At 41.9% G+C, this 16089-nt stretch overlaps 1 protein-coding gene and 1 long non-coding RNA gene across 25 annotated transcripts in view; one reads left to right on the top strand and one right to left on the bottom strand.

Moving 5' to 3' along the window:
* The window catches only part of BCAS3 (BCAS3 microtubule associated cell migration factor), a 712862-nt gene that overhangs the window by 672886 nt on the left and 23887 nt on the right, over positions 1-16089 (bottom strand). For all 24 annotated transcript variants that reach the window (XR_013406305.1, XR_013406308.1, XR_013406307.1 and 21 more), the window contains exon 5: positions 10939-11045. Coding sequence is in view for 19 of the 24 variants with exons in the window: in XM_077970813.1 (XP_077826939.1) it covers positions 10939-11045 (107 nt within the window). In the remaining 5 variants the exon portion in view is untranslated. The remainder of the gene's footprint in view (positions 1-10938; positions 11046-16089) is intronic.
* Positions 711-3438, top strand: LOC144335462 (uncharacterized). Its single transcript, XR_013406344.1, has 3 exons — positions 711-822; positions 1506-2643; positions 3214-3438. It is a non-coding gene; the product is annotated as an uncharacterized LOC144335462 (long non-coding RNA).

The raw sequence follows: 16089 nt of genomic DNA, 5'->3' as shown, positions 1-16089 counted from the left end.
CCACTGCAGATGTCTAAGGATCCACCTATTACTTGTCTTTCCAGGAAGAAGATAACGCACCAAAGAAAATAAGGTCCTATTCTCAACGAAGGCAATTTTTTTCACTGGACTCCATCCATATTCAACCTCTCTCTGCTTGCCAGTGTAACCAAATCACTAACTTTATATTACTCCCAAATGAAAGCCATAAAAACTATTTCCTGGCTAACAATCTTAACATGGCAAGGTCTATTGGCACCTAACCTCTAATAAATAGTAGACTAATTGGTATTTACCTCAAGAATGCCCTTGCATGTTTGCTCTAAAGCTTTTAGTGTATAAAAACTACACAAAAGCTTTAGGGCAAAAATTTCCTTTCAAGGAGCAGATGCACTTTTCTTAGATCAATGTGGTAGTGACACCTAGTGTTAGGTCACTGAAGTACCGCATATACACAGCTCCAAGAAAACACTACAAATACTAACTTTTGAAACGAAAATACGGTCATCCCTCTGTATCTGCATGGGATCGGTTCCAGAATCCCTGTGGACACCAAAACCTCCAATGCTCCAGTCCCTTTTATAAAATGGCATGGTATCTGCACATAAACTATGAATATATAACCTATGCACATCCTCCTATATACTTTAAATCATCTCTAAATTACTTATAATACCTAATACAATGTAAGTGCTATGTAAATAGCTATATTGTCATTTTTATTTGTGTTATTTTTTATTGTTGAATTATTTTTTACTTTTTTCCCAAATATTTTCTTTTCTTTTTTTTTTTTTTTTTTTTTTTTTTTTTGAGAAGGAGTCTTGCTTTGTCACCCAGGCTAGAGTGCAGTGGCCGGATCTCAGCTCACTGCAAGCTCCGCCTCCCAGGTTCACGCCATTCTCCTGGCTCAGCCTCCCGCGTAGCTGGGACTACAGGCGCCCGCCACCTCGCCCGGCTAGTTTTTTGTATGTTTTAGTAGAGACGGCGTTTCACCATGTTAGCCAGGATGGTCTCGATCTCCTGACCTCGTGATCCGCCCGTCTCGGCCTCCCAAAGTGCTGGGATTACAGGCTTGAGCCACCGCGCCCGGCCTTTCCCCAAATATTTTCTATCCATATTGACTGAATCCACGTATTCAGAATCCATGGATACCCAGGGCCAACTGTATACTGTTTCACACAATACAACTGCCATATTTTAGGTGCTGTAATAAATATACTCTCCATTTTTTAAGAAAAAATTAAGCATTTCAAAAGAAGATGCTGGGTGCAGTGGCTCATGCCTGTAATCACAGCACTGTGGGAGGCCAAGGCAGGAGGATCGCTTGAGCTCAAGAGTTCAAGATCAGCCTGGGCAACATGGCAAAACCCCACCTCTACAAAAAAAAAAAAAAAACACAAAAATTAGTTGGGCATGGTGGTGCATGCCTGTGGTCCCAGCTACTCGGGAGGCTGAGGTGAGGGAATCACTTGAGCCCAGGAGGTTGAAGCCATGATTGCACCACTGCACTCCAGCCTGGGTGACAGAGCAAGACTATGTCTCAAAAAGAAAAGAAAAGAAGAGAAAACTAAGTAGGCATTTAAACAGATAGCAAAAGTTATAGGAAAATATCAGAAGACTTTTACCACTGAAATTTTAAGTGAGAACCCTTTATTACTTGTAAGACAAGAGCTATACAATTTTCGCTTTACATGATTTTTAACATAGTCTAAGTCTAATAATCAAATTCTATTTCTGCTAAAATGATGCCATCTTTCATACTAAGCAGCACCAGTCCCCAGGTCAAGACTCTGGAAACATCTTTGACTTTCTTCTCTTCTAAATGTCTAACCACTTACCAAGGTTTTTGGTAATCCTCTCACAGCAACAAACTTACTTCAGGCTCTGAACATCTAACATTTAGACAGTGTTGAAATTCACTCCTAACTAGCCTTATAACCTTTTCTCCTGCTATTCATCCCACTGCAACCACAAAATCAATATTACAGACGGCTTTCGGAATGTATGTTACCAAAAGCTTCTCAATGAGTCCAAATTATCATGGCTGAAAGAATAAGTCCAACTCCTCATTCTGCAATTCAAATCTCCTCCTTGAAAATTCTGTATCTTATTCTCATGACTACAAAGAATGTATAATGCTAAAATGAACGCTAATAATCACAGAAATGTTATTTGTGTGAAATAAAATAATACATGATTGCATGTCTAAACATACTTATCAAAAACAACTCCTTCTCCAACTGGATGCGTTGATGATAGTGTTTTTCAAACCATTTGTCATAAAAGACCAATTTCCTTTTATTTTTCTAAAAGTTGGCATAAATGATACTTCTGTAAACTACATACATATGTTTGGAGAGTATGCACTGGCAAATACTATAGGTTTCTAAAAGCTTACTCTCATTTTCTGCCCTTTACCTTTTTGCTGCCAATAACAAATAATTCACTATCACCAGTTCATGGACCAACAACAATCTACGGTTCACACATTTAAAACCAAATTCACTACCTTTCCACCCAAATCTGCTCTTCACATACCTTTCTTATTTTTTAAAAGTGATATTACCTCTATTCAAAATCCTCCAATGGCTTCTACAACTAAGTGTTGTTGTTGTTGTTGTTGTTGTTGTTGTTTTTGAGACGGAGTCTTGCTCGGTAGCCCAGGCTGGAGTGAAATGGTGCGATCTCAGCTCACTGAAAGCTCCACCTCCTGGGTTCACGCCATTCTCGTGCCTCAGCCTCCCAAGTAGCTGGGACTACAGGCGCCCGCCACCACGCTGGGCTAATTTTTTTTTGTTTTGTATTTTTAGTACAGATGGCATTTCACCATGTTAGCCAGGATGGTCTCGATCTCCTGACCTTGTGATCTGCCCACCTCAGCCTCCCAAAGTGCTGGGATTACAGGTTTAGTCACCACACCCGGCAACTAAAATTTTTAATGGGCAACAAAATTATACAAATAATTGCTAAAATATATACAAATGGCCAAGAAACATGAAAAAGCACTCCACATTATTAGTCATCAGGGAAATGCTAATGCTAAGTAAATCCTCAAGGTATAACCTACCAAAATAGCTAAAATTTAAAAGATCACAAAAAATTAGCCAGGCATGGTGGCATGTGCCTGTAATTCCAGCTACTCTGGAGGCTGAGACATGAGAATCGATTGAACCCATCTCTGCTGCAGTGAGCAGAGATCGCACCACTGCCCTCCAGCCTGGGAAATAGAGCGAGGCTCTGTCTAAAAAAAATGAAAAAACTAACCAAATATTGAACTCTAGTTAATTATATGCATGCAAAAGTAGTTAGGGGAAAGCATATTGATGTTTGCATTCCTCTGAAATGCACCGAATAAGATGGACATGAGACAAAGTACAGTAGGCAGCTCTATGAACCCGTTCCGGTTCTGAGGGTTGCCTGAAGAAAAAGAAAAAAAAAAAACTGGGAAAAAAAGAAAGTATAGGTAAATTTTAAGGGTATACTCTAGTTGAGGGGTCCGCAATCCCTGGGCCAGGCACTGGTTAGGAACCGGGCCTCACAGCAGGAGGTGAGAAGCAGGCAAGCAAAAGCGAAGCTTCATCTGCATTTACAGCTGCTCTCCATCATGCACGTTACTGCCTAAGCTCTGCCTCTCGTCAGGTCAGCAGCATTAGATTCTCATAGGCATGTGAACCCTATTGTGGACTGCACATGCCAGGGATCTAGACTGCGTGCTCCTTATGAGAATCTAATGCCTGATGACCTGTCACTGTCTCCCATCACCCCCAGATGGGACCATCTAGTTGTGGGAAAACAAGCTCAGAGCTCCCACTGGTTCTACATTATGGTGAGTTGTATAACTATTTCATTATATATTACAATGTAATTATAATAGAAATAAACTGAACAATACATTTACTGTGCTTGAATCATACTGAAACTATTCCCACCCTGTGGAAAAACTATCTTCCACAAAACCAGTCCCTGGTGCCAAAAACGTTGGGGACTGCTGCTCTAGATGGTGGGTATAAGTATTTTCACTGTAAAATTCCAACTTTGCTCTATATTTGAAATTTCAGATGTCCTTACAAGGGCTAAAACAAAGCCCTAGCCAACTGCCACCTCTTGGACATAATCTCTTACTCTTTGCTTTGCTCCCCTAACTCCAGCTAAACTGCCTCCCTACTGTTCTTAAATATAAGAAACATATTCTGCACCACAGAATGTTTGTACTGGCTTGGAGTGTTCCTCCCTCAAATACCCATATGGATAACTTCACACCACTCCACTATATCACTGGATATTTGAGAGGCTTTCCCAGACCATCCTATATAGAAGAGCAACCCACAACAACACCAACCCCCCTACATACATAACATCTATCACCATCTAACATGGTACACATTTATTAAATCTATCTTCCCCACCTACCAGAATGAAAATTCCACAAGCAGAATGACTTTGTTTTGTTCAGTGTTGTCTCAGCACCTTCAACACAGTCTGGCATGTAATAGACAATTAATAAATCTTTGCTGAGTGAATGAATTAATAAATGTATGGGATAAGTACAAATGACATGGCTGTAAAAAATTATAATTTGGAAAATCTATCAGGAGCCTTACTTTTATTGATCTCTCCAAATTATATGACCATAAAGATATTTATCTCAATATTCTTCTTTCTTCTTTTTTTTTTTTGAGAGGGTCTTGCTGTGTCACCCAGGCTGGTGAGCAGTGGCGCAATCACAGCTCACTGCAGCCTCGACCTCCTAGGTTCAAGTGATCCTCCTGTTTCAGCCTGAATTTTTGTGGTTTATGGTTAGATGGGATCTCATCATGTTGCCCAAGCTGCTCTTAAACTGCTGGCCTCAAGCAATACACCACCCTCAGCCTCCCAAAGTGTTGGGATTATAGGCGTGAGCCACCATGCCCGGCCTCAATACTCTTTAAAGAGAAAAAATTTGAGAAATCTAAATCAATCTCTAACTATAGAGAAAAGAACGCTTTCATCTCAGAACCTCTGTTTACTGTTTATTGTTCCAGTCTTACCCTAAGTATTTTTTAGCTTATATGCCACTTCCTTGTCATAATATGTCATCTTTTTTCTCATATTACAACTTAAGTTGTATATGCATTTATTTTTATTTAAATCTCTCTCTCCTACTAGCTCTATGACAGCAAAGACCACATCTATTGTGCTCACCACTGTATATCCCAGACATGTGCTGAATAAATGAACACCATTTAAATCTTCATAGTTTGTGGCCGCGCACGTTGGCTCAAGCCTGTGATCCCAGCACTTTGGGAGGCTGAGGCAGGCAGTTCACAAGGTCAGGAGCTCGAGACCTGCCTCACCAACACGGTGAAACCCAGTCTCTACTAAAAATACAAAAATGAGCACGACGTGATGGCGCATACCCAGAATCCCAGCTACTCAGTAGGGTGAGGCAGGAGAATCGCTTGAACCCAGGAGGCAGAGCCTGCAGTGAGCCGAGATCATGCTACTGCACTCCAGCCTGGTTGACAGAACGAGACTCCATATCAAAAATAAAAAATAAAATAAAAAAATAACTTTGTAGTTCATGGCACCAATCTATCTAAAACTGGGAGAAGAAAACTTCAAAAAGTATGATTATTTTGAGGTCAGGTGTGGTGGCTCACGCCTGTAATCCCAGCACTTTGGGAGGCTGAGGCAGGTGGATCACGTGAGGTCAGGAGTTTGAGACCAGCCTGGCCAACGTGGTGAAACCCCATCTCTACTAAAAACACAAAAATTACCTGGGTGTGGTGATGCATGCCTGTAATCTCAGCTACTCAGGAGGCTGAGGCAGGAGAACTGCTTGAACCCCGGAGGTGGAGGTTGCAGTGAGCCAAGATCGCATCACCGCACTCCAGTCTGGGTGACAGAGCAAGAGTCTCCAAAACAAAAAAAAAAGAAAGGCAGCGTATAGAACTTCATTTTTTTCATATTTGAATCTCACACCACTATTTGGTTTTTAAAATATATACAAAGATAATTCTGATTTTTTTAATTAAGAATTTTAAGCAAGAAAGCTTACACTTACCTCACCAAAAAAGAGTCAGTAACATTAAAGGGATGGTTGGAAAAAGGGGTTGTTTATCTGGAACGCCAACATAACAATTTTTCTATGTCAAATCTGGTGTGTTTAAAGAAGGGATCTGACAGCTCAGGAAAGCTAGGAAAGCTGGTGTCATATACAAAGCAGTAGAGATTGGGGAATAAACTACTGCACAGTTCTGCTTTTGAGCTGACTCTAATTAACGATATTCCTAGACATCATCTAAGTTCCATTCACATCTATGCACTTCAATAGACAATTTTTTTAAATGTTTAACCAGGATATGCTTATTTTCTTAACCTGAGACTCCCAGGTGGGACAGTTTTGTCTTTCTTTTTGAGACACAGTCTCACTCTGTTACCCAGGCAAGAGCGCAGTGGCGCAATCTCGGCTCACTGCAACTTCCGCCTCCTGGGCTCAAGCCATTTTCCTGCCTCAGCCTCCCGAGTAGCTGGGATTACAGGTGCCCACTACCATCCCTGGCTAATTTTTGTACTTTTAGTAAAGATGGAGTTTCACCATGTTGGCCAGGATGGTCTCAAACTCTTGACCTCAAGTAACCTGCTTGCCTTGGCCTCCAAAGTGCTGGGATTACAGACATGAGCCACCGTGGGACAGTTGTATTATACTCAACAAGAGGGAGTCCTGAGCATATACTAGAAGCAAAAACTAAGCTAAGGTTTGCACAGGGGTTGATTTTCTGCCCACCTATACTTACTCAAAAGCAAAGACATAGCCAGGCATAATGGCTCACATCTGTAATCCCAGTGGTTTGGTAAGCCACAGCAGGAGGATGGCCTGAGGCCAGGAGTTCAAGACCAATCTGGGCAACATAGTGAGATATCATCTCTATTTTTAAAAAGCAGGCCAGGCACGGTTGCTCACACCTGTAATCCCAGCACTCTGGGAGGCCAAGGCAGGTCAATCACTTGAGGTCAAACGTTCAAAACCAACCTGGCCAACATGGTGAAACCCCATCTCTACTAAAAAAAAAAATACAAAAATTAGCCTGGCATGGTGGCTCACACCTGTAGTCCCAGCTACTCAGGGGGCTAAGACATGAAAATCACTTGAACCCAGGAGGCAGAGGTTGCAGTGCGCTGAGATCACCCCCACTGCACTCCAAAAAAAAGAAAAGCAAATGCAAATACAATTGTCCCTCAGCATCTGTGGGGGATTGGTTCCACAAACCACCCATGGATACCAAAGTCCATGATGCTCAAGTACTTTACATAAAATGGCACAGTATTTGCATACAACCTTTACACATCCTCTCATATACTTTAAATCATCTCTTAATTACTTATAATACCTAGTACAATGTAAATGCTATGTAAATAATTGTTACACTGCATTGTTTAGGAAATAATGACAAGAAAGAAAACTCTATATGTCTTCAGTACAGACACAACCATCCTTTTTTTTAATTCCAAATATTTTCAATCCATAGTTGGTCGAATCTGCAGATGTGTAAAACACATACATAGAGGGCCAACTGTATGAATTACAGACTATAAAGATCCATGAAAGTCACTTTTTTTTTCAGGTTAGCAAACAGGCTCCCCACTGTCTAGCATATGCTCATTGAATGAATAATGGTTGTAAGTTTCAGAAGGGTTCCAACACAATAATGGCTAACAGAGTGAAACATAAAACATAATTATAAGTATTTGAAGGTATATCTTAATCTTTTACAAATGAAAACACTGGGGCTCAAAAAACGATATTCCAAATTCTGGCATTTTAGCATGCGGAGCATTTTGAGCTATAGGAAATTAAGAGGCCCCAGAAGCCCTCAGAACCAAGGACTTTCTGATGTTCTTCTCCTGCTTCTCCTCACAAGCACAAGGTGGAACTCTCTAAAGTTCCCTTTCCTGAAGCTCTTCTACAAGGAACACAATTGCCTCCCTCTCCCCTCTCTGAAATTTCTTCAACCAGAGAAGATTAATCTCAAATTGCAGGAAGGAAAACTGAGAAATGACATCACACCTAGACAGACTTTGTCACAGGCTATCATCTCTGCGCAGGTCCCATTTCCAAGAGAATCACTTAGAAACGATTTTCTGCTCTTTGGGCCCCTTCAACTTTCTTGAGAATGACTTACTAACTCTCAAAATTGACTACATTCCTCCTTCTCCTTCTCCCCTGTGAAGACAGCACTATGTAAGCTTCTGCCATCTGGCCCTTCTTTGAGTCTCATTTTATGTGGCTCTCGTGCATGTGTATATGCTTTTTCTTCCTGTTAATCTACTGTCAATTTATTTCAGAGGGAGAAGGGAAAATTCCCTTCACCTCCACAAAAACTGAACCTAAACTACAAAACTACTCACATGTCATATCTTTAGCAATCACATTTGAAAAGTGATGAAGTATAGCTCTTAGACCATGGGATTTGAATTTGAATTCAGACATAACTAGGTTAAAATTCTAGTTCCACCTCTTAAAAGCAGTGTGACCTTACCACCTATAAAACAAGGTAACTTCTACATTAGATGAGATAATATGTATATAAACCTCTTTGACCATAATTAGAGCTCAATCAATGAAACATAAGAAGCTTATTTTCTCATATTGTCTTTTTTTTTTTTTTTTTTTCCTGAGACAAGGTTTCACTTTGTCACCCAGGCTGGAGTGCAGTGGCATAATCATGGCTCACTGCAGCTTCAACCTCCCAGACTCAGGCAATCCTCCTGCCTCATCCTCCCAAGGAGCTGGAACCACAGGTGCATGCCACTACACCTGGCTAATTTTCAAAATTTTTTGTAGAGACAAGGTCTCACTACATGTTTTTGTTTGTTTGTTTGTTTTGTTCTATTTTGTTTTGAGACAGAGTCTCGCTCTGTCGCCCAAGCTGGAGTGCAGTGGTGCAATCTTGGCTCACTGTAACCACCGCCTCCCGGGTTCAAGCAATTCTCCTGCCTCAGCCTCCCGAGTAGCTGGGAGTACAGACATGCGCCATCACGCCCAACTAATTTTTTTTGTATTTTTAGTAGAGATGAGGTTTCACCATGTTAGTCAGGCTGGTCTCAAACTCCTGAACTCAAATGATCTGCCTGCCTTGGCCTCCCAAAGTACTGGGATTACAGGTATGAGCCACCGTGCCCACCCGGTCTCACTATGTTGCCCAGGTTAGTCTCGAACTGCTGGCCTCAAGTGATCTTCCTGCCTCAGCCTCCCAAAGTGCTGGGATTACAAGCGTGAGCCTCTACACCAGGCCCTAATTCATGAAGTAGCAGTACTACAACAATATACAAATGGCCAAAGAAAATTCCATTAAAAAATTTATGCTGGGCGCGGTGGCTCACACCCATAATCCCAGCACTCTGGGAGGCCGAGGCAGGCAGATCACAAGGTCAGGAGATGGAGACCATCCTGGCTAACACAGTGAAACCCCATCTCTACTAAAAATACAAAAAATTAGCCGAGCATGGTGGCAGGCACGTGTAGTCCCAGCTACTCAGGAGGCTGAGGCAGGAAAATGGCGCGAACCTGGGAGGCAGAGCTTGCAGCGAGCCAAGATCGCACCACTGCACTCCAGCCTAGGCGACAGAGCAAGATTCCGTCTCAAAAAAAAAATATTCAAGCCTCTCAAAATACAATCTAGGCATAAAGAGGAATAAAGACTAAAGACCTTAAGCACTCAAAGATAAACAGAAATTAACTTTAAACTATTAAAAGTAATACCTCTAATTATAACCAAAACAAGTGAGCAGTTAAAGCAACCTGAGTACCACGAAAGGAATGTGTTCAATCCAGTCAACACCCCTAATCACACAGGCTCAACCCTCTTGTTAAACGTATAGCTTCCTCTTTGTCTTCAATTCTGTCAACAAACAGCATAATGAAGCAAAATGTAGTCTCTATTAATAAGAAAAATTTACATTTACAAAACCCTTTTGTTTTATTACAACCTAGAAATATTCCTCTCAGTAAGAAAAAAAAAAAACTACCAAATTTTAAGTACTTTCTCCATGCCTTTGGAACAATACGAAAATTGCAAAGAACACTGCAAGACCTTGAAACATGTCAACTACACTTCCCAAAAGGCAAAAGAAAAAGAACACTTCTAATTTCATGACATACCAGCATGATTCTTCTACCTCTGCAAAGTAAAGCCAAGTTAAAAAAAAAATCCCACATCTTAGATACTTAGTAATACGATAATTATAAAAACAGAATTGGCCAGGCACAGTGGCTCATGCCTGTAACGCCCACACTTTAGGAGGCCAAGTAGGAGGATTACTTGAGCCCAGGAGTTCAAGACCAGCCTGGGCAACACAACAGGCCCCTGTGTCCATTTAAAAGTATTAAAAATTAGCTGGGTGTGGTAGCACGTGCCTGTAGTCCCAACTACTCCAGAGACTGAGGCGGGAGGATCACTAGAGGACAGAGTGAGTTACAATCATGCCACTGCCCTCGAGCCTGGGTGACAGAGACCCTGTCTCAAAAAAAAAAAAAGAACAGAATGGAAGACCAAACTTCATCAGAAGTGACTTATCAAAAAATAAACATTTTTTTAACTTAAAAAATGTTGGCCAGGCGCAGTGGCTCACACCTGTAATCCCAGCACTTTGGGAGGCAGGGGCGAGCGGATGACAAGGTCAGGAGATCGAGACCATCCTGGCTAACAAGGTGAAACCCCATCTCTACTAAAAATACAAAAAATTAGCCAGGCATGGTGGTGGGTGCCTGTAATCCCAGCTACATGGGAGGCTGAGGCAGGAGAATGGCGCGAACCCGGGAGGCAGAGCTTGCAGTGAGCCGAGATCGCGCCACGGCACTCCAGCCTGGGCAACAGAATGAGACTCTGTCTCCCAAAAAAAAAAGTATCTACAGATTTCACATAAGCTAACATGCTGGGAAGTATAATGTTTTAGGTATTCAACCACATGTGTACTTACAGGGACACTCCAGACCTGCATTCCATCGCTGTAGCCAATCATAATCAGCAAAGGCGGTTCATTCCCAGTGCTATGTATTTCATGAAATTCCAGATTTCTTGATGTATCTGCAATACAATTAAGTAACAAAGAAGCTAACTTAAAAGACATAATGTCAGTCAAGAAAACAACGGTATTTCTTTAATGCCTGATTCAATCTTTACACCTCTCCAGTAACTATCCTCTCTTCTCTTAATAGACAGAATTCTCAAAGTTGTCCATCCTAGCTATCTATTTCCTTATATATCTGTCATTCATTGGCCCATTTCAACATAGCTTCTAGCCACACAATTTAAATAATATCAAACATTTAAGGGGAAAAAAAAAAAGACAGGGCTGGGTATGGTAGCTTACACCTATAATCCCAGTATTTTGAGAGGCCAAAGTAGAAGGATAACCTGAGACCAGGAGTTCAAGATTAGCCTAGGCAACACAGCAAGATCCTGTCTCTATTTAAAAAAAAAAAAAAAAAAAATAGTCCAGGCCTGGTGGCTCACGCCTGTAATCCCAACACTTTGGGAGTCTGAGGCGGGTGGACCATGAGATCAGGAGTTCGAGACCAGCCTGGCCAACATGGTGAAACCTCGTCTCCACTAAAAAATACAAAAATTAGCCGGGTTGTGGTGCCGCGCCTGTAATCCCAGCTACTGGGGAGGCTGAGGCACAAGAATCACTTGAACCCAGAAGGCGGCGGTTGCAGTGAGCCGAGATCACGCCACTGCACTCCAGCCTGGGCAACAGAGCAAGACTCCATCTCAAAAATAATGATATTATTATTATTATTATTAGCTGGGCTTGGTGGCACACACTTATAGTCCTAGATACTCTGGAGACTGAAGTGGAAGGAGCCTTTAAACAAAATAATTCAAGACTGCAGTGAGCTATGATGGCACCACTGCATTCTAGCTTGGGTGACAGAGCGAGGCCCTGGCTCTAAAAATAATAATAACATCAATTCTACACAAACTTTTTTCTTTTGAGACAGAATCTCACTCTTTCATGCAAGCTGGAGTAGAGTGGAGCCATCATAGCTCACTGCAGCCTTGACCTTCTATGCTCAGGTGATCCTCCCACCTCAGCCTCCCAAGCAGCTGGGACTACAGGCATATGCCATAATGCCCAGCTAATTTTTTGTATTTTTTGTGGAGACAGGGTTTCGTCATGTTGCCCAGGCTGGTCTCAAACTCCTGAGTTCAAGCAGTCCACCTGCCTCAGCTTCCCGAAGTGCTAGGATTACAGGTATGAGCTATCACGTCCGGCCTTATACGCTTTTCTAAAAAACAAAAGAGAAGGCAATAAGTACCAACTCATTCTGAGGCAATCAAAACTAGACTAAGAAATTACAAGAAAACTATAAATTAATCCTCCTCAGGAATGTACATATAAAAATACTTTACAAAGAAAAAAAAATACAAAGACTAGCAAATTGGAGTCCACAATATAGAAAGGATAATCGACCACTAAAATACAGGGCTTATCCCACAAATGTAAGATGGTTTAACATTGGAAAAATCAATTATAACTTGCCAACATTAACAGAATAAAGGCAAAAAATCATATGATCATTTCAACATATGTTTAAAAAGCATTTGCTAAAATGCAATAGCTATTTTATTTTTAAAACTCAGCAAATCAAGAATAAAGGATGTCTATGAAAATACTGTAGCTAATTATGGTAAAAGACTGAATGCTTCCTCCCTATGAAGCAGAACAAGGCAAAAATGCCCAAACTTAAAACTTATATTCGACACTGTACTAGAGGCCCTAGACACTGCAATTAGGAAAGAAAAATAAACGACATAAAAATTGAAAGGAGAAAAGTACAGTTGACCCTTGAACAATGTGGAGGGTAGGGGTGCTGAGTCCCCTGTCCCCCAATGAAGTCAAAATCCACATATAGACTGAGTAATCCCAGCACTTTGGGAGGTCAAGGTGGGCATACCACTTGAGCCCAGGAGTTTGAGACCAGCCTGGGCAACATGGCAAAACCCTGTCTCTACAAAAAATACCAAAATTGGTCAGGCGCAGTGGCTCACGCCTGTAATCTCAGTACTTTGGGAGGCCGAGGCAGGCAGATCACCTGAGGTCGGGCATTCGAGACCAGCCTAACCCAACACGGAGAAATCCTGTCTCTACTGAAAATACAAAATTAGCTGGGTGTGGTGGTGCATGCCTGTAATCCCAGCTACTTGGGAGGCTGCAGCAGAATTGCTTGAACCTGGGAGGCAGAGGTTGCAGTGAGCCAAGATCAAGCCATTGCACTCAAGCAACAAGAGCAAAATTCTGTCTCAAAAATAATAATAATAATAATAATAATACAAAAATTAACTGAGCTTGGTGAAAAGCACCTATAGTCCCAGTTGCTGGGGAGACTGAAATGGGAAGATAGCTTGAGCCCAGGAGGTCAAGGATGCTGTCAGTTGTGACCACACCACTGCACTCCACTCCAGCCTGGGTGACAAAGTGAGACCCTATCTCCACCAAAACAAAAAAACAAAAACAAAAAAATGTATAGTATGAGTTTTGGGGGTTGTTTTGTTTTGTTTTTGACAGAGTCTCGCTCTGTTGTCCAGGCTAGAGTACAGTGGCACAATCTCAGCTCACTGCAGTCTCCACCACACCTGGTTAATTTTTGTATATTTAGTAGAGATGGGGTTTTGCCATGTTGCCCAGGCTGGTCTTGCGTGCCTGCCCTCAAGAGATCCGTCTGCCTCGGCCTCTCAAACTGCTGGGAGGGAATACAGGCATGAGCCACCATTTACAACTTTTGACTCACCCAAAAACTTTACTGCTAATAGCTTACTGCTGGCCAGAAGGCTTACTGTTAAAATAAACAGTCAGTTAACACATATTTTGTATATGTTTTATATACTATATTCTTAGAATACACAGAAGAGAAAATATATTTACTATCTATTAATGGAAGTGGATCATCAAAAAAGTCTTCATCCTGCTGGGCGGGGTAGCTCAGGCCTGTAATCCCAGCACTTCGGGAGGCTGAGGCGGGTGGATCACCTGAGGTCAGGAGTTCTAGACCAGCCTGGCCAACATGGTGAAACCCCATCTCTACTAAAAATACAAAAAATTAGCCGGGAGTGGTGGTGGGCACCTGTAATCCCAGCTACTGGGGAGGCTGAGGCAGAAGAATTGCTTAAACCCGGGAGGTGGAGGTTGTAGTGAGCCAAGATCACACCACCGCACTCCAGCCTGGGCAACAACAGTGAAATTCTGTCTCCAAAACAAAAAAAGTTTTCATCCTTGTCTTCACAGTGAGTAGGCTAAGGAAGAGGAAGAATAGGAGGGGTTGGTCATCTCCCTCAGGGTTAACAGAGACAGAGGAAGTGGAGGAGAGTAGAAAGGAAGGCAATAGAGGCAGGCATGCTCAGTATAACTTTATGGAAATATACTGTACTTTCTCTCTGACATTTTTGCAAATTTCTCTAAAAATGTTTCTATACAGTACCAATCCTTCTTCCACCATTTGCTTTCATTTCAGTGCCAGTATTATAGAAAGATCTATGTTTAAAAGAAGTCAAAAGCAGTCTTAAACAATTGGAAGCTTTCTGGCAGACTGTCTAACATCAATCTTCTGGCACTGTTTCTTCTATATCTTCTTCCTCATCATCTGGCACTGGTTTGGAAGCACTGAGCTCCATCAATCTGTCTTCTCTTAACTTCTCTGCTGTGGTATCTATTAATTCTTGAATTTCTCCAAAATCGGTATCTTGAAATGCTTCACTTCTCATCTTTTTTGCCATATCTACAACTTCTTTATTTATTTATTTATTTTTTTTTTTTTGAGACAAGTCTCACTCTGTTGCCCAAGCTGGAATGCAGTGGCATGATCTCGGCTCACTGAAACTCTGCCTTCCAGGCTCAAGCGATTCTCATGCCTCAGCCTCCCAAGTAGCTGGGATTACAGGCATCACCACTTCTGGATAATTTTTGTATTTTTAGTAGAGACAGGGTTTCGCCATGTTGGCCAGGCTGCTCTCGAACTCCTGACCTAAGGTGATCTGCCAGCCTGGGTCTCCCAAAGTGCTGGGATTACAGGGATGAGCCACCATGCCCAGCCCTCTTTCATGACTTTCTTGATGGTACTTATCATAAATCCTGTAAGTCATGCAAAACATCTGGACAGTTTTCCCCAGCAGGAATTTATTGTTTCAAGCTTGCTGACTTTCATGGTTATTTCTGTAACACTGACGGCACCTTCAAGGGTGTGATCCTTCCAGACTTTCCTGATTTCTATCAGCGTTCTCTTTCACAGAGTTGACAATCCTTTCCATAGAGTACCATGTGTGGTGAGCCTTAAAAGTTCTGTGTGACCCTTTGATCTAGAGGCCTATGTCAAGATAGAGACACTGTGTCTGGGGGCAAGTAGACCACTTCCATACCTTTGGTGTTGAATTCATGAGATTTCACGTGGCCACGGGCACTGTGGTTTGTTTGTTTTTTTTTTTTTTTTTTTTTTTTTGGCTCAATCTCAGCTAACTGTAACCTCTCCCTCCCGGGTTCAAGCGATTCTCCTGCCTCAGCCTCCTGAGTAGCCAGGATTATAGGCATGCACCACCATGCCTGGCTAATTTTTGTACTAGTAGAGATGGGGCATCACCATGTCGGCCAGGCTGGTCTTGAACTCCTGACCTCAAGTGATCTACCCGTCTCGGCCCCCCAAAGTGCTGAGATACAGGCGTGAAGCACTGCACCTAGCTTCAAAAAAAACTTTAAAAGGCAGTCTCTTACTGGTCAGGTACTTCCTGACTTTGGGAACAAGCATCAATGGAGCCAATCCAGAAAAAGGGTTCCCACTATCTAGTCTTCTTGTTATACAAGGAAAAGACTAGCAGTTGCTGTTTATCTTTTCCCTCCAAGGCTGGGGGATTAGCAGCATTATAGATAAGGACAGTCCTGATTATAAACTTGACTGCATTTGCACAAAACAATAGAGGTAGTCTATCCCTTCCTAGCCTTAATTCCGGGTGCACACTTCTCTTCCTTACTAATAAATGTCTTCTGTGGCTTTTTTTCCCCAGAATAGGGCACTTCTGTCAGCATTAAAAACTCGTTCAGGCAGATAACCTTTCTCCTCAATGATTTTCTTAATGGCAT

This window comes from Macaca mulatta, chromosome 16 (genome assembly GCF_049350105.2).
Source record: "Macaca mulatta isolate MMU2019108-1 chromosome 16, T2T-MMU8v2.0, whole genome shotgun sequence".
NCBI classification, from domain to species: Eukaryota; Metazoa; Chordata; class Mammalia; order Primates; family Cercopithecidae; genus Macaca; species Macaca mulatta.
Note: the sequence above shows the minus strand (reverse complement) of the source record. Positions and strands in the feature narration are given on the sequence as shown.